Source organism: Sphaeramia orbicularis, chromosome 12, assembly GCF_902148855.1.
Source record: "Sphaeramia orbicularis chromosome 12, fSphaOr1.1, whole genome shotgun sequence".
In the NCBI taxonomy this organism is placed as follows: domain Eukaryota; kingdom Metazoa; phylum Chordata; class Actinopteri; order Kurtiformes; family Apogonidae; genus Sphaeramia; species Sphaeramia orbicularis.
In genome coordinates, this window is record NC_043968.1 from 48549795 (window position 1) to 48573022 (window position 23228).

Genomic DNA, 23228 nt, shown 5'->3' on the forward strand with positions numbered 1-23228 from the left:
TAGAAGACATAAATTTTATTTACTTGTTCTGTACATAAAGGGTCAATACCAGCACAGGTGTTAACCATGGGAAATATTAACACATGTAAATGGTATAAGAAAATAAAAAGGCACAATTTTCAATTCTTAAGTAAAAGACAGGCTTTCCTAGAATATGAGAGCACAGTAATACTGTTAATGCCATTACAAAACAACTCAGAAGCATGACGAAAGCAAGTTCATCTCAAGAAAGAAACATAATCAGGGCGTATTGCTTAATTAGTAGATGTCATTAATTGTAATGAGTAAAATCCATACTGATGTGATTTTACAGATCTGGAGGCATTAAAATGAGAAAAGAAATATTTAATAAGGAATAAAATGACATTAAGCAGCATTTGGCCAAGAGGAACCATCTCCCCAGCCAAGAGGTCATGCACAGAGGCAACCAGCAGGCATTTTCCCTTTTGTAAATGTCACTTTAGGTACTTTTTGTTTAATATCATCACTCATTTTAACAGAAATGCTCGATTTAACAGCTGACTACCCACTGTCAAACTAAAAACAAAATCGTGATACAACTAAAAGCTGCACAATATCACTGAGTGAAAGGCTGAACTATGATCTGAACAGAAAGCCCTAGGAGGAGAAACTTGTGGGTGAAATAGTTAATTTCTTAGATATTGTTTTACAGCAGAAATCAAGGAGTCTGCACAGTTTGCACATTTGTTTAATCCTCAGCTCTGACAGATCAAGAAGTGGTTTATGGAGCGGTATGAACAAAGAGGCCTTCCTGTCCTCCAACAGAGTCCGCTTGCATAAAGAGAGAAATTCTGCAGACCAAATATTTAGGGAATAAAGCTAATTGAGATCCTAAGGAGTAACATCACACTGAAAATGAGGTTAGAGAAGGGGGAATGCATGCGCTAAAAGTTGTATTTTGATGAGATCTCATTGGCTTGCGGAAATTTTTTTCTCCCTCCCTGACTGATGCCACCTAAAGTGACATTTCTCACCTCAGTGGAAAGCCCTCAGTCTTGATGCCCACACAGCAGCACTGCATTTTTAGCTAGCCTTAAGGTTAGATGCTTGTGGGGTGAGCTGGCCTGGGCTACTGCCTCAGCTATTTGACTTTAGAAATCTGTCGAAAGCTTGGCACTCCTATTCAACAAATTTGAATATTATCCGCTAGTGCTAGGAGCTGTTGGCACTAAAACCTGCTAATCTCTAAGCAATGTCCTTTCCTGATCAAAATAAAGTAAAGAGAGGTACCCAGTGGACATGCAAACTTACACCCAAACCCAAATTTACCATAGATCTTCTCCATGTCAAAAAAAAAAAAAAACGTACTGTTGATCATGTGGCACAACAAAAACATAATCATAATTGGCTGTCATGTACTAACATACTTAATTCTCATTAGCCACTTGCACCAGGTCGCAGAGACAATGAGACCATGAGATTTCTGATGGCGAATGAAAACACACACACTCTTCACAAAAACCCATCTCTTCTTTTCTTGCTCCTGACCCCAGTCACACACCACTTGCACATCTAGAACCTGTCAAACTGAACTTGTGGCCACTGAGCATGTGTATACATGTGTGCTTGCGTAAATGGTTAAGGTACAACAGTGACTTGATTGTTTGGAGAAATAACATTTGACTGGCTGGTTAGCTCCTCATTGCCTCAGTGCTCTCCCAAGTCCATAGGGATATTGCTTTTCCCTATTTCGTACAAATGTCCTCACATCAACAAAACAAACACTCAATGCTTTCTAAAAATCTTCAAATGTAACAAATATTCTGAAAAATCAAATAAAAATAGACAAGTTGTGATGCAATGTGCTAAATATCCATTGTGAACTGACATACACACGCACTTATACATACATACACACTCTCACACGGATGCCCAGTGATTTGGAAATGAATAGGACACTAATGCAAAAACACTGCCCGGCCTACTACCAAGACATGGGAGAGGGGACAGGACAAAGTGGGGCCAGGTTTTAGTTTGGATCCAATGCCCAAAGCTGTAAACAGTCAGAAAGCCTTGCAACGGTTGGCAACAACAGAAGGGTTGCTGTCATGGTACAGCCCCAAGCAGGCAAGCACGTAACCATGGTGACACTGGCGGGAAAGGTGGAGACGGCCAGCAGAGTCGGGTACAGGTCGATACTGGCGGGAGGGTCCAGGTGAACTCTAAGGTCAGTCACTCTCATCCGGATTCTGGGGGTCTATGATTTTGACATGGGTGAATGGGAAGAGACCCCTTCGTCCGTTCACTTCTCCCTCCCACTGACCGCTGATGTTCATTCTTGTAACCTTAACAATGTCACCAACCTGAGGAGAAAGAAAGAGAAACAGGGGGTCACAAGAGGATCTTAACAAGGAGACTTTCAAAGGCTTTACCCACAGAACAGCTGAGATATAGAAAAATGTAACAGGAATGCAACTCTTAAATTATTAACTGAGGGGGATTAACAGCAAACGATAACAAGGTTAACACATGCAAAGAGATGATCTTGTAATCTGAATTAAAGATGCTTTAAACTTCATGCCCTGAGGCAGGATTTAATCTGAGAATTACTCTATTGTATTTTTAACCTGTATTATTACAATATTTAGAGAACAGCTCAAACAAATGGAAAGCAAACCAGCTCATTGATGAGATCAGCATACAGTTCCATAATAGATGTCATTTAAAGAGCTTAATTCCAGAGACGTGGGCTATTGGGATATTTTTTTTTTTTTTTATCTCCAGAGTTCCTTTACCTACATCTACAAAGGGTAAACTGAGCATTGTGGTCAGACCAGAATACTGCTAAAGCAGATTTGTATTCAACACTAACCCAACTTTAACAACTATATTTAATATGGTGGGAATTTATTAAAACTTAAATCTACAGTTACAATTCATGTGGGTTTACACTTATCACATCTAATACTTTTTAAAGTAAACCCTGTCTGTCAGATCTCATCTTATCCTTTTGAGAACAGAAAGGCATAGAGCTGTCGCTCAGATGGTTTTGTGACACTGGATGTGACCCCAATCTGTTTAAGCCATATGTTCTTTATCAGGATTAGAAGGGAAAAGTCATGATTGAATGACTGAAACATGCATTTTAAAGCACACTGCATGTAGCTTCATCCTCAAAATGGGGCTTCAAGGACATCTTTCTGGAGAGGCTGTCTATAACATTAATCCTTTAGCACACTTTGGAATGGCAGGAATCCTAGTCATAAAAAGCCCTTGAGAAATCTGCCATCTGTAAATGCTGAAAAAAAAATTTAATTCACATTTTCATTATTTCATTCATTCATGACTAAAGGTGGAAAAACTGACTAATCCCCACAAGCTTTCACTTCTACTTTTTCCAAACAAGCATTAAAGGACATCCTATCATAAAACTCCAGAGGAAGTATTTTGCCAGATCACATGAAACTAACAAATAACCATGAAAAATGTTTGACGCAAATGCAGGCAGGCCCAGTGTGAGAAAGTGTATAAGTACCAAAACTTAAAATGTTGAGGATATTATTGGGTTTGATTTGTTGAGAGCTGCTTATTTCTGAGGTGAATAAATAATGACTCATAGCTTCTGCTTCTTGAACCCTTGAGGCACAAAAATAGCCACAATGCAAAACTGAATGGTTGGTGCTGCAGGCTATGGCTGACTGAGTTACAGACAGAGGCAAAAAGAAGATTTGGGACAGGTATGTTTTTGATGCTAGGCATGTTTTAGAGAACCAAATCAGAAATGCGTTAAGAAACACTACAGTCTAATATTTTTGTGACTTTAGTACCTTTCGCCAGTGGTGCTCTAAGTACAAGATATAATTCTTGAGCAATAATATTAAACAATAATGACAGTTTACTCTTACAGTGGTGCTTAGGTTTGATAGTGCTGCAGCAGCAGCTTTCCTGAGGGTTTGGTACAGCCCCTCTTAATCCCTCAACCTGAAGAAGTTTAGGATGTGTGTTCACAACAGTCGCACGGCTAAAGTGTGAGATGCAGTTGTTGATACACATACTTGGTATTTACATCTAGATTATCGTTTTGAGTTTTGCTCACAAGACTGCAAGAATACAGCACAGCAGGATATTTAGGCCAGTTTACCAATGTAATGGTAAAACTAATTTGTACTCACTCCAGTACACATTCCTTTAACCCAGTCGGAGATGTCCCTGCTTGAGAGGGGAAATGTTTTACAGACAGCTATTGACTTGTTTATGAAAGAAAGTAACTGCCGCTCTTCACAGGGCACATGTCAAGTATTATATGGGTCTACAAAGCATACTCTATATTTATACTGCATGAAGGCAGTTTGTCAGGTTGATTCTATCTGGTTCTGGTTATCAGCAATTAGGTTTAACTACTAAAACATGATTTTACAGAATTGAACAAGTACCTAATAAAGTTTAAAATTTAATTTTAAGTGCTCCTGAAACATTCACTCTTTGTAATCCATGTGTGAATGTTAAGTATTCTTCTCCTCTACCCTCTCAGTCTCTCAGAGCAAACAGTTACAGAACATTTGATTAGCATTACCATGAAATGAAGTTTACATCTTTACTGGAAACAGTTAATGAAAAGAGGCCGTCAGTGACAGAAGGCATTCAAAATAGGTCAGGAGGAAGGGAAGAGACCCAGGTCAGCTGATGTGTTTCAACAGTGTCACCCTGAACAACGAATGATGCATTTCATGAGGCCAGAACGAATAGAGAAGTCAGGCCTAACATTATTACAGAGCTCACTGCTTTGTGTTCATTTACACATGCATCTCTACTTCAAAATAATTAGTATGATGCTCTATCACTGTATCTACATGTGGCAGCCTGGTTTACTTCCAGCTTCCAATAACACATGGCTCAGTCTGCCGTCACAGCTGAGCAGGGCCCAGTATATGCATGAAATACACCCTTTACATTACTTCACATGCTTCAACTTGTTACCACAGTCAAAGACGACTGTAGTCAGGCTGCACCACTAAGAAATGCAACAGAGGATCAAGGTGCTGCTTAAGGGAGTGTTTTTTAAGCAGCTAACTTGCTAGCAGGAAGGCTGACAACTAACAAAACTGGAGCTACACTTGCCTAACAATTCAAACTACATAATAGAGCAATTTGATTCAGTGTTTTCTGATAAACAACATACATCTCTAACAATACTACCAGCTGCCCTAGTATTATTGTGCTTTTAAACTAGTCACAATCCTCATACTACATATTACTTAAATGCTGAACATTTACACTCCTACCCCATATAACTTGTCCAATCAAAAGCTAAAGATTTAGTAATACAGATTAACAATGATCAGTAAATATCAGTCCCCTACACATTTTAAGATATAATTATAGGGAAAAAGTGCTCTATTGACTGCATTCATTTTCCTTTACAATCTAGCACAATTTCAGCCAATAAGTGGAGGCAAAACAGTATTATACTGTTCTTAAAGTTGTATCAAAATGTGTTGACTGACACAGGAATATTTAAGATGGTACCCTGCCTGATACCCCATCTTCTGTCATGCAACCGGATCAACCACTGTTTGAAAATGAATCAGTTATCGCATAGCAAAAGGGCAACCCTTAAAGTTGGAATATTACTCAAAGCTCTCCTAAAAGATAAGATAGTTTATTTATTTGTCATCGGCAATGTGACACTTTTTTAGGCTGGTGCAATTATAATGCAAACCTCAGTTACAGCAGAAAAAGAATTTATGCAGTGGTCATTACATTTAGTTTCTTATAATCTAATTGTTTTTATAAGCTAACCTTCACTTATTAATGCATGTTTTTTTCCTGTTTTTTTTTGCTTTCAAACTGACAATGTCAATTCCTCAATGATCTCTTCAGCATAAATAAAAGTTGACACATTTGTGCTCGACTGACCCTTGCTACAATATATACCCCCATCAACTGAATGTTATTTTACCCTGGAGACCTGGGAATCATCCTAACTAGAGGCACCATGTGATAATCTGAGAAGGGTATGACCCTGAACTATTTTTGCTCATGATTGTAAAAATGTGTAATTTTTTGCAACCAGTGAACACCCTCAATGATGGGAGGAGGAGCACAGGATAGATTGTGGAATAAAAAAACAGATAAAGCGAAATGTCATTTTACAGTACCTCTAGAGCAAGTGCTGTTTTGTCATAGGCACAGGGCACTCGTTTCTGGATGGCCTTTGCCATCACTGGGCCATTCTGCATGGATGGTAGAGGGGTGATAACCGCCCCAGGCGTGCCAGGGGGCAATGGCGATGGTGTCTGAGGCTGGGCATAGGCATGGACGAGGGCATGGGAGGGCTCAGGGATCCCATAGCTGTTTGAATTGCGAGATCCATGGGAGGGCTGGCCAGGGTGGGGTGAAGGTCGTACCAATTTCTCCACATAGGGCACAGGAATCATCCCAATACGGCCCTCTTTGCTCTTGGCACTCCACCACTGCTCCTCCGGCTTCTCTAGAATGATGAGGATCTCGCCCTTTTTGAAGGGAAGATCCTCTGCATCACTTCCAGTGAAGTCATATAGAGTCCGCACATACTCCAGGTTCTCCTCTGAGCCACCCATGGGCTGGATGGGTCCAGTCACTGTGCTTGGGTACCTTTGGAGATAAGAAAATGAGGCTTAAATGCAGAAACAACAGACACTATAGTCAAGTGTTTAGAAGATGGTGTTATTCAGTAGCTTCAATATAAAAAAACAGTGTAGGTTCAATCATGCATACACATTTGTGAAAATTGTGATCATTTACATGTGCTGTGCCAAAGAGAACTACCACATGAATGCTTCTCAATGTATAACACAAATTAGGCAGAACAATTGGTAAAAACAAGTTACACTGCAACTATTATGAATGATACTTCCAGTCCTGTAGTTATGAACATGTTTCCTTTTACAATGATTAGTAGGGCATCTCTGTCATATCACAATGCTTATTAATAATGGTATTTTGCGTGTGTGTGTGGGTTTCTTTAAGAACTGCAATTCTTGTGAATGCTCCTATATGTGTATCCTGGGTCACAATATGACCCAGTGCTATTACTATCCCAGAACTAATGTGTATATAAACAAATGGCAATGGTGAAATGTTGAAAAATCCAATATAGACGCACATGAAAAACAATCTAATATACAAAGTACAGCCAGTACTCTGTAGTCCTGAGGTGAAGTAGTAAAATGCAACATCAAGTTAGAGCTTGCAAGTGAAACTGAGTGCCTTACAAATGTGTGTCAATGAAGCTCTGGTTACTTAATCATTGTGTCTAACACAGCAGAGGTGTTGGATGGATGGCTGTCTTACCTGGGAGCCGGTTCTATCAGTGTGGTAGTATCCAAGTAGTGGATTTTGTAGAACTCCAGGAGAGCAGGGAGATGTTCAAATTCCTGGTCGCCTATCTTAAACCTTTTGCTAGGCAAAGAGTTGATGATATAGTGGGACACTTTGGAGTTCTCAGACACTGACAGCACATAGTCACCAGGGCAGGTGGACGAGTCTCGAACAAGAAACATCCCATGTCTCTGTCCTTGTAATCTATTCTGTGCCTCTTGTCGTGACACAGGTCCAAAATACCAGGCGGACCGATCAGATGAATCAAACCGCGCAGTTGACATTTCTGATCCAAAAATAAGTTAATATCAGTCCTCAAATATGAAAAAAAGAATCACAACACAGTCTAGACAATAAATTAAAACGTGTATGCGTGGTTGGGATTGGCCAGTCACAGCAAATTGGAAGATGTAGGGCAGGGCATTCGTCGCCCTGTGAGGTTTTCGAGTGATTTCTGCACGAACACTGCAGGCTCCGGAGATCGCAGGTTTAAAGAAGCATAAACCAAAAAAAAAAAAAAAAAAAAAAAAAAGACAGAAAGAAAACAACCTGACGTTTTCAGGGAGAGGCTGCGACTGGCTTGATCCAACTTTGGAGCATAATGTGGTTCCTGTGCTCAGCAGTCAACGGCAGGGTGATCGTAAAAGGAGGAAAAAGGAGAAAACTTACGAACATCGATGAAGGCCGAAGCAACAAATGATCAATGAAGCTTCCCCTTTTCGTTCCGCCTTCCGAGAAAGCACCAAGCTCTCTCTTCAAATAATTTATCTCCACCAGTCAGTGTCAGTTATGAGAACGGAAAAGGTGGCCTCAGTTTTACATCTGATAAATCCTCATGCCTGTAATAGGTCACCAGGAGCCGTGGGTAGGAAGTCAAATGATTAGTTAGTATCTTGGTGATCTTTTCGTAAGGCACCCGTCATGGAAATGCGTTTAAGAATCCCCTTTCTCGAGTCTGAGCAGACTTTTGAGGCAGCACAGCGAAAAAAATGGCGGCCCGCAACACGTCTTCACACAAAAAATTATTTCACAGCAGCGGCGTGTCTCCAGCGCGTGCATCTCAGGAGCTGGACCGTTACACCGAAGCTCTATCGTGCATTGTCCACGGCCACGCGTGGGTTACCGGCTCGAAAAATCCACGTTTAATACTTTCCCTTATTTCAGCTCGTCCCCCCCCTCACCGGAGCCACCAAAAGTGCGAGTACGAGACCGAAAAATGGCGACGGGAGGGCAGGTCCCGCTTTCTATCTGACTGCACGTCACCGACGCCTGGAGGGGGAAGTGGGAGGAAGAAGGGGGTGGGCGGGTGACGATGACACGGACAGCCCCCCCCTCCAAAAAAACCTCCAACCCCCCCACCTCCGAACACAGGGCTGGAGGTGTCTGTCAAGTTTCCATGACACAGAGCCTTTTACTAATGATAAAGCACCGACCATATTCACCAGTATGAATCAAAAGACATTACAGCACTATTTATAACTGCAGCAACATGCTAGTACTTCCGGCTGCCTGTGATGTTGTCGTATAATGAGGACTAGTTACAGCTCATCACAACATTTATAAATGACAAGATAATATATATATATATATATATATATATATATATATATATATATATATATATATTTTTTTTTTTTTTTTTTTTTTTTTTTTTTTTTTTTACTTTACTATTTTATTTAATTTATTTTTGTTGTTGATGCAAAGGAACATGCACCAAACAGAAATATTACTAACTACACACATCCAGTAGTTCCAAAACCCCAAAGTGGGTGCATATTCCAAATAAACCATTAATACATAATGAAGAAAAAATATCTAGGCGGTTTCATAACCTCAAACTGGCTGCATATTTCAAATAAATAAAGAAATGATAAATAATAAACATAAATAAATACAAATAAGTTGTAAATAGTTAGCTACCAGGACATCAGCTCCAAAATGAACATAATGCGGAACTCTTTTTCTTATTTTACATGTCTTTTTTTTTTTTTTTTTTTTTTTTTTTTTTTTATTGTATGTTGTATTTAGAATTTACTAGACAGACAAAATCTACTAGTAAAGAAGTCCTTGTATGTGTTCACATACTTGGCAAATACAGATGATTCTGGTTATGACCAGTCTTGTAGTTGTAAAATGGCTACTGAGGGGTGGTTCTGAAAAGCCATGGGTTCTAGGTTTTGTACAGTATGTTCACACTGCAGGCTATAGTGACCCAAAACTGACCTTTTTTTTTAACCCATATATGACCCACATCTGATTTTTTAGGACAGTCTGAGCAGCACAAATCAGACTGAGGCCTCTTTAACTGTGTTCACTACACATGCTGTGTGTGATGTCATGTCTGCTTCTGTGCACGTGGGTCACTTCAAGACCGTAGACCGTTCACAGATGAACAGCCATGCAAAAAAAATTAAATAAAATAAAAAAATCAGATTTCAGCAAAAACTCAGAACTGAGCAGCAGACCTGCAGTGTGAACGTGGCCTTACATTTACCTTCTCGCTAGGCTAAAAGTATCAAGGTAACCTTTTGTTCATTTTTTCATTCCTGGTTTCATCTGTTTTATTTGCAACCTCTACTAAATGATCTGGTGGTCTGTGTATAAATTTCTCCTCCCTTAATCAGATTTTATGTCAAACAGAAGGCCTGTTTGACACCTCATTCACCTGCTAAATGAGATATGATGGGTTTCAGTTTATTTTGTAAGATGCAGTTTTCTTGACAGACAGCTCAACTGTAGTTGTGGTTACGGTTCCACTCACAAGACTGTAAAATAACTTTGTAACACGATGGTTGACAAAGTTTATTATCATACCAAGTCAGTAAGATAGCACTTTGCATTAGCTCTCCTCTGACCCCTCAGGGTTTTGGGTTTCCACCCCTTTTATCCAAATATGGTCACCTCTTTTGTCACTGTATTTGTTTTGAATGTTGTACCAAAAAAAAAAAAAAAAAAAAAAAACAGCTTGTCAGTGGTCTGGCTTGAGAATGGATGGAATGGGTCACCAATGGGTAACGTCTTTAATTATTAATTATTTTATTTCATATCATTTCATGTAACTAATTATATACAGCCTGTGGTTAGCTTTCTATCATCAGATTTTAATTTTAAACATCAAACATTAAGAACTTGTCACACATTTGATTGAACAGTGAGTTTTCAGGCAAAATGCAGTGAAAATATGACACCAAATATGTTATATATGGAAAGACAGAACTGAAATACCAAAGCTCAAATGTCATTTAGAACCAAAACCACAAATCAAAGCACAGAAAAATACAGTTTTACAGCCTTGTGTGCAATCACTGTTTGCCTTGTCACTGTTGCATAATGTGAAAAAAGTGGTTGGTTTGATTTCTATAAAAGTGGGTCAAAACTGAAGAACTATGAGAAGATGTGGAATTCCAACATGAAACCAGCTGAGAACAACTTTCCTTGATAGGTAACTATCATCAAAACCTTACTCACAATAGTAGCAGTACAACTTTTTCACCACATTGTGCAGACCTAAGTGGTTTAATGACATTGATATTGAAAATTATTATTGAAATATACCGTATATTGCAATAATAATAATTTGTATAATATATACCATACCATACCAACTTTATTTATAAAGCACTTGAAGAACTTTACAGCAGGCCAAAGTGCCGTACACCAAACATAAAACAAGGGATTAAATAAGTAAATAAAACTAGTGTAATCTAGTGTATTATATATATATATAGTATTATATAGCTGTATATGCAGTTTATTTTCACAATATACATTTTTTTTTAGGTTAGTTTACATTGTTTACATTACAACATTATTGTTTTGTTTTATGTATGAATGTTTTGATATTGAACAAATATTTTATCATTGTGTTTTGAATGTTCTACCTCTAGAGGTTTGAAATATTATGCTGCTTGTGTTGACCATATACAAAATGGATTAATATTGATGTGAATCTGTTCAAATGTCTGTATTTCACAAACCCAGTATGGCATCACTGATTTTTAAAGTGTAAATTATGAAGAAGTCAATAGTGTCAGTAACTTGGAAATACAGTATTTGTTCAGTCTACAGTTATTTCACGCCATTAGTAAAATAGTTTTACATATTTCCCCATTTTCTATTCCGGTTCGTCTCCAACTTCCTCTTCGTTCAATCTCATAATAAGTATTATCTGGCACAGAATAGGTGACACATCGATCTGTATCCCCCAACCTATCCAACACACAAAACAATCTGCTGAGAGGGATAGATCTAAATGCAGGAGACAGTGCCTCCAAAAAAGAGCAATGTAAAAGAAAGAACCTGTACACAAACACTGACCAAGGATGATAAGTCATCCTATGTGGTTTGACAACTTCTGCTCACTGATGAAAGTAAAATATAAAAAAGGTAGCTCTGTTCATCTGGCTGTTGAGGTTTCAGTGGCTGTGCCTCATGAGGCTGCAGCTGGCAGTTCTCATCACTGCAACACCATCTGAATGTTAATACATTTGGACCCATTGGGTCTTAATAGCCAACGCCTGCCAATTCCCACATTTCCACAAAGGCGCAGTGATGCAACAAATTGGAAAGAAAAAAAAAAATCAAATGGGGCTGCTTCTTCTTTCAAGATTCAAAGATGCAAAGTGTTTATTGTCGTGTGTACAGTAAAGAAACAGGTTTCCCTGTACAATGAAAATCTTACTTTGCCATCCACACTGAGTGCCACAAGAATTTAAGAAAAGTATTTTTAAAAATTGGAATAGAATAATTTAACTAGGAGTTACACAACCAAAACAAAGTGGCACTTAAAAAAAACTCCTCTCAAGTTAGGGTGAAAACAAGCCAAACATATATTCACAAAGTAAGGATCATTTTAACCCTGTTTGCTCTCATATTATTTACACATATATTCAAATTGTGTTACATTTCACTAAAATAGACATTCTCTAGAGGGAATTGAGGGATGTAAGAGGGCAGGGGCTATGTTTGAATGACAGCTGATGTTCTCAGTCAAATGTTTCTTGAAAAACCACCAAGTAGTTTCATTCACATGCATGTCTTTAATTTACAGCTTTACACATATAGCATTTAACGTCATGAAGATAAAAAAAAAATTGCTAATGTACATAAATGAGAGCTGCTAAGTAACTCTAGAGGCAGTTGTTGTCTAAGGACAGAAAATAAAGCAGTGCAGTCAATGCTAAGACACAGAAGGAGATATTTAATTCACTCTGTCAGTGATGTATTGACTCATTTTGGAGCCAAACCAGTGGTGCAGTGGCCATCAAACTAGCACTGCTACAGAAGGACAGTAGCATTTGAGACATAATGAAACAAATGTTTGATATACTGTGAGAAAAGGGAACTCAGTTTTATCTTTCATCCTCACTTACTCTTCCCATTGTGAACTTAGATGCATACATGCTCACTCATCTGACAGTCGCAAGTATGGTGTCGTAACATTGTGCTTTCCAGTTAGCTGCCAGGTTTGAAAATAAAACATTAAAAAACACTGAGTAATAGCAGATTGAGTTGACTAAAAACACTTAATACCTCACTGCTTCAGAATCATCAAGATGTCCAAATGATAACCAAAGCTGTATGGTGAAGTCAGTTAGTGCCATGGTGATGAAACAGACCACTACAAAGCTAACAGAGGCTGGCAACAGCTCTGACAACTCCACTTCTGAGACAGCGCCAGCTGGAGTGGAATATGTGGAAACTGAATTGTGAAAGTTTCAAAATACTCATTTTTGGCCTGTAAGATCAGGCACCCCATTAATCTACTGCTGCTGAACTTCTTAAAGAGGTCATATTTTGCTAAACCCACTTTTATTAGTCTTTGGTACATTTATTTGTGTATTTGGACCCTAATAGTTCAAACAATTTGAATTTGAACCCTCCAGGTGCCGCAAAGCTATCTTTATATTCATGTTGGCAAAAATTGAGTGGATTTCTACAACTGTTTTTAATTCCCTTTTATTTTGTTGTGTCTATAACTAGTTACGTCACGACATTTGCACATGTAAGGTCAAGACTTCCGACAAACATTTCTCTGAGCATGCCATAATTGTTTGTCAGCAGCAGTGGTTGTAGTCCATACGGAAGATATGTCCAAACTTCAAGCCAATTACCTAAAATGTTCAGTTGTTGGTTGTATTAATGAACACAAGTGGCTGAACTGGACAGAGCAGCACAGTCAACAACCTGGAGGGGGTGGGGCGTGAAGTGGCTCTTGTGCATTTAAAGAGCCAATGCTTAAAACAACCTTTCTGGTGTCATTACTCAGAAAATAGGGTTGAAGATGGACCTGTGGAGTGAATAAATGAAGAATTCAGACCCAAGCATAGCATTTACAGTTTATGTAGACCACAGGGAAATGTTTTAAAATACATAATTCCATTAAAAAAATGCAAAATATCACTCCTTTAAATGAAGCAGAGGTGGCAAAAGTACACACTTCGTTCACTCCACAAGAAGTACTGGCTATGAGATATACTCAGTAAAATTTTCTTTTACATAATTTTTTTTTGTAAAATTTGGACTCAAGTTATACTCATTTTCTTGACTTTGATTTAATGTTATGAATGCCAGGATATGATTAGTTTTAATCCTGTCAAATGCTTTATATCATCTTTATCTTATTTGTTTCTTCCAATTATATCATGTTAAGTCCTTACCAATTATTACATTTGTCATGTCTTTTATGTTATTTTCCTTTTATCTTTCATCTAGTTTAGTGTGATATGCAATATGTGTTACTGTTCCATCCTATTAGGTTGAAATTGGCAGTCTGTTTAGAAAATGTAGAAAACACAAAGTCCAGACATTTATGTTAAAATTTAAGCACTAAAAGTGAAGAGTTGTCAGAAAAATAAATACTCAGGTGAAGTACAAATTCCACAAAACTGTACTTAAGCACAGTACTATCAAGTCCCACCTCTAGAAATTACATGACATGTTGTTGGTAAAATGTGAACACTAAGGGGAGCGCAGAAAAGGTACTACATAGAGAAGTGTACGACAGCAGGGAATGGGAGGCTGTTTGGAATATTTTCATTACAGCAGGACCTTCATTTGAGTGCAGATTCAGTTAGTTCTGTAGTAAATTATGCTAGCCTCAAGGCAGGGTTAAAATTTGCTCAGAATTAACAGCATAAAAGACAGTTGTATCAGATCAACTGTAAATTTGAAAACCTTATCTGGATGAACAGCATAAACTGATCTGAGTACACAACTGCTGTGTATTTAAAGGTTATGGAGGCGGAGTATGTTAGGCCAAATTCATGCAGCGTTTGTTTGCCCCACCTGGCTCGATGCAGTTCTTAACCTGCCCTAAACTGTTGCGCAACTGGGAGCTTAGTTTTGATTCCTGTTATGAAATTATTCTGCAGTGCTCTGCTGTTTGGCTGTTTGTTGATTTTGGCGTAGTGCATCTCACTGAAAATAGTTTTTTAAAATCATTGTCCAACCAATCATAGGTCCATTTTAATTCTTTAAGTAATTAAATTTTCCAATAAAAGTGATTAATACATTTTTTAAACACATTTTGTCATGTATACATTTACTGATGATGAGACTATAATGATGCATTCAAGTGTGAAATATATGTAAATGTTGGTAAATTTAGTCACATGTGATTATCAAGAAAATTTACCTTTTGGCCACTTTTGGGAAAGCGGTTATAAAGAAGAAACTGATTGAAATGGGCTTATTCTTAGCAAACATAACAGTCATCATTTGTTTTTTGTTTTCATTTCACAAAAGTAAAAAAAAAAAAAGTAAAACAAAAAACAAAAACAGTAATGCACAAACCCACTAGATGCCTTCCTCATAGTTAAGGGTTTGTCTTCAGTTTGTATGTCAACTTTTGAAAGTAACCACTTCCTCATAATTTAACTAAACCTCTTGCAGATTAAACTATGTTTGTGAAATGGTGCCATTTCTTTGAAGTCTGTGTGTAGACACAACTCCAGAACCACCCTTTTAAACGTATTTTAAATATGAGATTTCCACTAAAGGTTTCATTTTTTTTTTTACACGTTTATGGGCCTTAAATTAATGAGACAAGGTTTCACGTGTAACAACCGTTGATCACAGTGTATCAAATTCACCCAAATGACATTTAAACTCACTTTTGTCATCCAAAAATATATAAAAATAGAAGTTTAAATTCACTATGTACTTCATGTTTTGGTATTAATGTTTTTTTTTTTTTTTCAATCTATAAAATCTAAGCTAATAATAGTTGCTGTATCATAACCTGACTAGTCTGTGATGTTAAAAGGTGCATTCACATATTCTGTCCTGAATCAATGAAAGGGAATATAAAACACAAACTCTCACAGTGTTCTTTTGTGTTTAAATCTTTTACTGGATTTTTAGTGTTTATTTTACACAAGTGTACGGCCAGAATCCTCCAAACAATTTAGTCCACAATAGGTTTTGTTGTAAATAGATAATTACAACAATGCCCAGGATTTGGCAGAGCTGCAAAACATTAGTACTATGCCTCCTAAACCCATTTCCCACTGACTTCCACTAACTAAAATGAATGGCTAGTGTTATGTTGAAGAGCAACTTTGTAGTACAAGTGCTTTACATTACACCCAGCACAAAGCTAAATATAAGACATTCTCTGTATGTGCAAAATTCACATTTTTTTCCTTTTCCTTGTTCTTTCATACTGTCCTGCATAAGGAACTAGAGAACATGAATACTTTAACTGGATGTGTTGATAAGATAGAGTTCGTTCTGTATTCAGTGCACTGTCCTCTTAAAACGGTTCCTCTGAACAGCACGTGTCCTCCTCTGCCTCTCAGCAATGTTGGTGCTGAATGTCTGTTTGAGAGCTGGTAAAATCACCCCAGACTGAGAGGGTCCAGACCTGGGGAGGAAGTCATACGGCAATGAAAACTACAGGACTAGGGCAGCTGAGCCCATGGAAAGTGTCTGTCTTAGATCAGGGAGGCATCTTAGAATATTTCAAGATTATAAGCAAACAAAGATAAATCACAGAACTTTTATACAGTCTGTTGGATAAATTCAGAGATAAAGAGTAAGTGTCACATTAAATTAAATCACAATCTGTGTCAAACTATGTGTACATACAGTTTGTCAGGAAACGTTTGAAGACCGAGCTTTGGCAATCTCTCCACTTCTGAATATTTGCTGTAAAAGTACAAAATACACAAATTTTAAGAGAGCTGAGATACTTTTTCAGTTAGTAATCTGACAGTCAAATGATGATAAAATAATGCACTGTGTTAACTTACCGAGTGCCATCAGCAAGGTAGGTCTTGGTGAGAATGTAGTTTTCAGGAGTAATTTTTTTGCTCAAAACAATATCTCTTAGCACGGCCTTCACACGTATAATCTACAAATAGAGCAAAACGTGTAACTCACAAGTTATTTTCATAGTTCAATTCTGGCCACTGCTGTCATTTGAAATGCACTCACTTCCTGAGACTGTAAACTGTTTGCATTGTACAGCTGACGAATGATGACCTCACACTCCTGTAGTGTGGGAGCTCGTGGTGGGTGGGAGGGGCTGCTGTGGATTCGTAGAGGCTGTAATGAAGTGATGAGGCCTCCCTTCAGCTCTGGACCATGATCATGCCTAGATGAACCTAGAGTTTCACTCAGTTCTCCAATGCTTCTTTCCCATCATCGGTGAAATAATGCCATTTAGAAAATAAGTATACACACTGTTAAAATCAGCTGTGAAAGAAAATGACAGACTAAACACTGATTAAATGCTCTTTGGAGGTAACATGCATTTGATACAACTTATTCCACAAAGGCAGTAAAGATAAAGTGAATGCAGACACATCAGTCTGCTGCAGACTGTGGCAGACAGTCTTATGCTGCTGTGGAACTATGTCAACCAGCACTGCAGACAGAGCAAATAGTAGATTTACTTGAAGCAGAGACAAAGCAAATACATGGTGATAAGTAAATGGTCATGTAAGTTCAAAAAATTTCTACCTCATTTGTAATTATTACCAAATTCTTTTCTTCTATCTGATGGAAAAAAATCCACTGTGCTCTCTCAATACTCAACATCATCCATTCAATAACAATCCATATCAGTTGACAGCAAGAAGTAAACAGTTACACCCAACATATGTGAGATTAAAAATCACCAAAATAGATTTATTCATATAAGAATTACATGAAGAATAAATTATGTATATTAAATTGACTCTGCAATAAGGACCTGATAACTTTAAGAGCATCCTTAATGTTCTCACTGTGACTGTAACTGCTGAAAACATTACCATAATGCAAGAAGTTATCTCTATGCAAGAGATGATCTGGATTTTTTTTTTTTCTTTCTTGCATGAATGTGTTGATTAAAATATATTGAACAATATTGATGCAAGTAGGCAGGAGGAGTCTGGGTACTGAGTCTGGATCAGATGCAGCTGGACAGAGACTCACCTGACCGCCTGATCCTGCAGTGGTCGTGTATCTTGGAGCTGCTCCTCCAGATAGATGCCCATACGAGCTTCACTTCCCTGGGTGGGCGGCCTAATGCCTCGTTGACTGTTTGTCAAACCTGAGAGAAACAGAACCCAAAATAACCATAGCCAGTTTATTATTATTATTATTATTATTATTATTATTATTATTATTATTATTATAATTTGTGGTAAACTTAAGGAATCGTGTTATTATTTTACATAATGGGCATTTCAGTCCCGCCATGGAATACTACCAAATATAGATAATACACTATAATGGTATGATTCAGTCTATACGGAAGTATTGAGAGACTCTTGTCAATATTGTTAATAACTGTGTTTGGTAGTATTTTTTCATTCATAATTCATTGTTACTTAATAAATTCATACAAAACATTACCCTACATATTTTTTTCAATTAACAGTTGATAAAAGTACCTTAAAATATACATTATATATGAATGACAACATTCCATATGAAGAAACTGACAACAAAAACAACAGTAAATCAGAGTTACATCTTACCTTTTCTACTTGACTTTGGTGACTCCATTATCAGCTTATACTGCAACTCTGGAACATCCATATGGAGAGTCTTAGTGCATGTTAGAGTGTACAGAGGCTCATAAAAGACACAGTCCTGTAATACAGTCCAGGCAAATTGCCCATGTATCCACATGGGCCTGACTGAAGTGACAGCGCAGAGACAGATGACTGAGGAAACTCCTGGTGGGTGGTGAAATGTGGTCATATGGAACAGTATGAGGACCGCTCGGTAAAGTGACACCAGGTCTCTGTCCACCTCCCACTGAGAAACCACTCACCTTTCATTTTCCTCAAGTCAAAACCCTGCAGTTGCTATGCGACCACCGTACCTAGATTGAATGTCTCACGTTTTTCAGCACCTTACTGGGAGTAAGACAGAGCCATTTGCCTGATTTCATTAAAAACAACGTGTGGACAGCATAGCAGGATACTCACCCTGGTAAATGAAAATGATATGGATTGTGTTTCTTAGCAGAGTAGTTCATTTATTTTAATGAAAGGCAATATTGATCAACACACACAAGAAATGGTTTTGCTAATTATTATTTCACCCATGGACTTTGTCTCTTGCTGTGAAGTGAGAGATTGTGTCAAATCACTGTGACAGCCAAATCATTTCACAAAGTATTTTTAACAGAAATATCATCTATTTTGAGCTGTTTCCTTTTCTGAAGCCTGCAGTCATTTCCTGTAAAGTACTAGGAAACTGCATGGACGGACATGAAGTATTTTACTTCAACCATTTACTCTCCTGAAATATAAATACTTTCAGGTGTAAAAAAGCAGTTTTGTTTTCCAACATAAATTAATTGACTATTATTTTTTTGGCTTTTAACTGAACAGAAACTGAACTACAATAACTATAAATTTTTATACAATACTTTTGTTTCATGCCTAATTCAGAGCCTTTAACTTAATATTAGGCCCATAGCTCTTATTATATTTAACATTACTTCCATTTCTTCACCTTTATTCTCCCGTCTGAGGTATTCTATTTCTGTGTGAAGCTTCCCAAGAGTGTCCTTGTGCTGTTGCTGAAGGAACTGGATATTTCTCTCCAGTGAAGCGATGCGGGGGTCGGTGCCTCCGCGGCAGGTCGCCTCCTCTACCCTCACCTGTCCCCTGTCTCTGTCAACCGGCGGTGGGAGAACAGGCAGCTGCTTTAGTTGGCTGGCAGGTAAACGTAGTGGAGAACAAGTCCTGCTTAAACTCCCAATGCGGGTCCAGTGTGGTAAATGGTGCACTGGTGGAAAATTATTGCTTGACATTATTTTAGTTAGCGTTAAACCATATTCGGTTGACAAAACATGCTAATAGCGTCTCTTGTTTGCTAGCAAGGTGGCACCAAGTTCTCCCACTACCTATTTTAGCTACATGACCGACACTATTAGTTAACGTTTATTCTCAGGGAAAAGGTTAATCATTACTCTAGGCGATAAAACCTCGCTAAAACTAAGTTGAAGTATGTTAACGCTACTCGTAAACACTTTGTTAGACTGAATTAACCTAGCTACGTTTCTCTTCCGCTGACATGCGCTCCGCTTCACTCATACTGTTGCCGTGACAACCACCTGAATTACACGTCCCGCCTTCTTTGTGGAGATTGACAGAACTGACTACCAATCTTCCGCGTCGAAACATTCAAAACTATCCATTTGATTGGTGGAGTATTTGGAGGCGGGGCTTATACAGAAATAGCTGTTAATAACATAATGAGCAGTGTGAGTCTGTATTTCACTGAAAAGAATTTTAACCATTTTAGAGTGAATAAGGTTTAGAGCATGAATATGAGAGTAATATGGATGAAAGTTATTAAGAAGGGGCTGAAAAACAATTATGAGACCAAAAACTAAATGACAACTCAAACACTAGACATACAGTAATAGTGTCTCTGCATTCTGTCAATGTCTTGTTTTTTTTTATATATAGTTTATTTGTCATTTGCCAGTTTTACAAAGATGAAGACCTTCAGCAAATAATAACAAACTGTGCAAGGTATGCAAAATTACCAGTATTAACATAGAACATGAAAATCACATCACATAACTTGCCAGGGGGTGAAGGGGTTTACAAAAAAATGCCAAAATGTTTACAGATGTTCACAGTTCTTGTAGCCTTTTAATTAAAAGAAAACTTAATTGAGTCAATGTACTGTTTGATCTCATTGTGAAAAACAATAAAAGAAGTTTTTTGATGAGAGAACTTGCATTTGTGAATGTGGAATTTTGCCAGAAGAAATGATAAGGTTAATAATGAATGTTTCATCAGAACTGGTCTTATTTCTTTTAATATCAAAGAGGCCAAAAAGCACATCTCTCCAAAACAACTTGAAATCTTTTTCAATGTATCTAGCAACAAAAGCATTCTGTCAATGTTTTACTTTTAAATGTAATGTATTTGATGTCATATAACTGCTGCATTAACCCCTAGGGACCCCTCAGACCATTTTTGTAACTTTTTTTTTTTTTTTTTGATTTGTAGATTGTTATGGCTGTTACAGCTGCTTATGGCATGGTTTTCTGCAAGAATGTTATATTTCAGATATTTATTGAATCTAATGTCTATAACTTTTACAGGTGTATTATACAAAACTGACATTTGCACCCTCTTGGGCCAACATTATAGAGGCAAAAAAAAAAAAAAAATGCTATATCAATATTTTTTTCAGCACAAATCTCCTTAAACCACTTCAGATTTGCTCAAAACTACAAAAATGTTCAATCATAGCTATGATTTTAATCCCTTAAATTCTAGTTTGAATACTTGATGCCACTTGTTTTATTCAAAACAGAAAAAATCAAATCAAAATGTGTCAATGTTTTATGTCAGGTCTTGGACATGTCAAAGATGAACAACACCACAGATTTCATTGCAGTAGTATTTTTTATGTGAGATTAAAAATGTGTTTTCAATGAAAGTCAATGTTTTTTTGTTTTTTGCAATGATGGACCTATGTACACCACACAAAACTACTAATGCATCAGAAAATATATTGATATATGAGGATTTTATAGCAGTTTATTGTCCATGTTCATTTTTAGCTCTAGAATGTTGGTCTCTACATGGGTATTTGAGCACTGTAGATGTTTTAGGTAGAGCTCATTTTAACTCCTTCCACTGTTTATTTTCACTGTAGAAATACATCATATTAATGAGGTCATCATATGTTTGTAGCATCATTGTCATATCAGAACCATAGGTCTCAAAGATTTTCATAGATGTTTATGATGGCTTTCTCTCACATCAAATTGGTTAAAACTGTGATGCTTGAGCATGTGACCTGCGACAGTATTATATGGAAGTTTATGATGTGTGTGTATGTAATGAAATTCCTGCAAAAAAATCAATGAATGTAATTAAATAATCTAATAATCATAATAAAACGAAAATGAATAGGTCTCAAAAAATCATCAAATTACCACATACACAAACAGAGGCTGCAAAATTAGAGAATTTGAGAAGGCTTTTTTTCACAAGACTGGAAAAATAACCATGTTACAAGGTTTGTGACAATGCATTTTATGGCTAATCCAAGGGTTTTTACTTGTCAATATTTAATTCAATGGGATGTTATTGTCAGCCCAGAACAAACATTTAATCTGCACAATAGGTAACATCACAGCATAATTTACAGATAGAAGTGTTTTTCACTGGACAGGAATGAGATGAAAAATTGTAAATTGTTATCTGTAAAGTAGAGATGTCAGAAATGCAGGGGTGTAAGAAGTATATCTGCATTCTGTATTTGCCTCTGAGATGTAATTGAATAGAAGCATAAAAAACATGGAAATGCTCAGGTAGTAAAAGTAACTACAGTGGGGCAAAAAAAGTATTTAGTCAGCCACTGATTTTGCAAGTTCTCCTACTTAGAAATATGAGAGAGGTCTGTAATTTCCATCAGAGGTACACTTCAGCTATGAGAGACAAAATGAGAAAAAAAAAAAAAAATCCAGGAAATCACATTGTAGGATTTTTTAAAGAATTTATTTGTAAATTATGGTGGAAAATAAGTATTTGGTCGCCCACAAACAAGCAAGATTTGTGGCTCTCACAGACCTGTAACTTCTTGTTTAAGAAGCTCTTCTGTCCTCCACTCGTTACCTGTTTTAATGGCACCTGTTTGAACTGGTTATCTGTATAAAAGACACCTGTCCACAGCCTCAAACAGCAGTGATGGAGAAACTGAAGCTTTCTGAACCACTGAATCAATCTGAAGCAATTGTGTTGAAATGGTTCAGTGTTTCGAAGCATTTGATACAATTAAGTGTAGTGACATCTGCTGGATAAAATTATACACTGCATTCACATTAAACAAAGGGCAAAGGGTCGTGAAACAGTAAGGCACTGTTGTGTTTGTTTAGCAATAAAGGATCCACAGAACGTGCAGCTTGAAATGAGTGATTTTTTTTTTCTTTTATAGAAAATAATAATATACTTGCGTGATTGTGCCATCATATAATACTGTATGTTTTAGATATATGTTTTTGAAAGAGTGATAGAAATACAGAAATATGTTTACAAAATAAAAAAGAGTGAAATGCTTGTGCAATAAGGGACTGTGATGACAGTAGTTGTATGAAATGCTTGTGACATTAGGACGGGGATTTGGGTGTTTCAAAGATTTTTATTTAAAAACAAAATCATTTCAGCTGTGTTTGGTTTCAGTCTGTTCCTCTTCTTTGAGATGACTTCTCCAGCTTTGGAGAAGACCCTTTCACATGCCACTGAACTTGCAGGCATATGTAAATACTGTTGAGCAAGCTTGAAGGGATTTGGATAAACTGCCGCCCTCCTGCCAGTATTTTAAGGGGTCTTCTCCGGTGGAGAGGTAGGGCTCAGATAAATATCGCTGAACCTCCACTGTTGTGTCGGTTGTTGCGTAGGCTTACCTTGTCCAGTTACTCCAGGAGCAGCTGG

General features: G+C 37.4%; 2 protein-coding genes across 2 annotated transcripts; both read right to left on the minus strand.

Annotated features, from left to right (window-relative positions):
- Positions 1 to 8573, minus strand: crkl (v-crk avian sarcoma virus CT10 oncogene homolog-like). The gene is made up of 3 exons (XM_030149446.1): positions 7294 to 8573; positions 6120 to 6594; positions 1 to 2324 (listed from the first exon to the last, which is right to left on the minus strand). Exons 1-3 carry the CDS (start codon positions 7602 to 7604, stop codon positions 2190 to 2192), a joined length of 921 nt encoding a protein of 306 aa, XP_030005306.1. The 5' UTR covers positions 7605 to 8573; the 3' UTR covers positions 1 to 2189.
- Positions 8574 to 15520: 6947 nt separating this feature from the next.
- ccdc74b (coiled-coil domain containing 74B) lies at positions 15521 to 19836 on the minus strand. Its single transcript, XM_030150811.1, has 7 exons — positions 19279 to 19836; positions 18291 to 18338; positions 17743 to 17860; positions 16759 to 16954; positions 16575 to 16675; positions 16411 to 16470; positions 15521 to 16186 (listed from the first exon to the last, which is right to left on the minus strand). Exons 1-7 carry the CDS (start codon positions 19577 to 19579, stop codon positions 16060 to 16062), a joined length of 951 nt encoding a protein of 316 aa, XP_030006671.1. The 5' UTR covers positions 19580 to 19836; the 3' UTR covers positions 15521 to 16059.
- Between the last annotated feature and the right edge of the window lie 3392 nt (positions 19837 to 23228).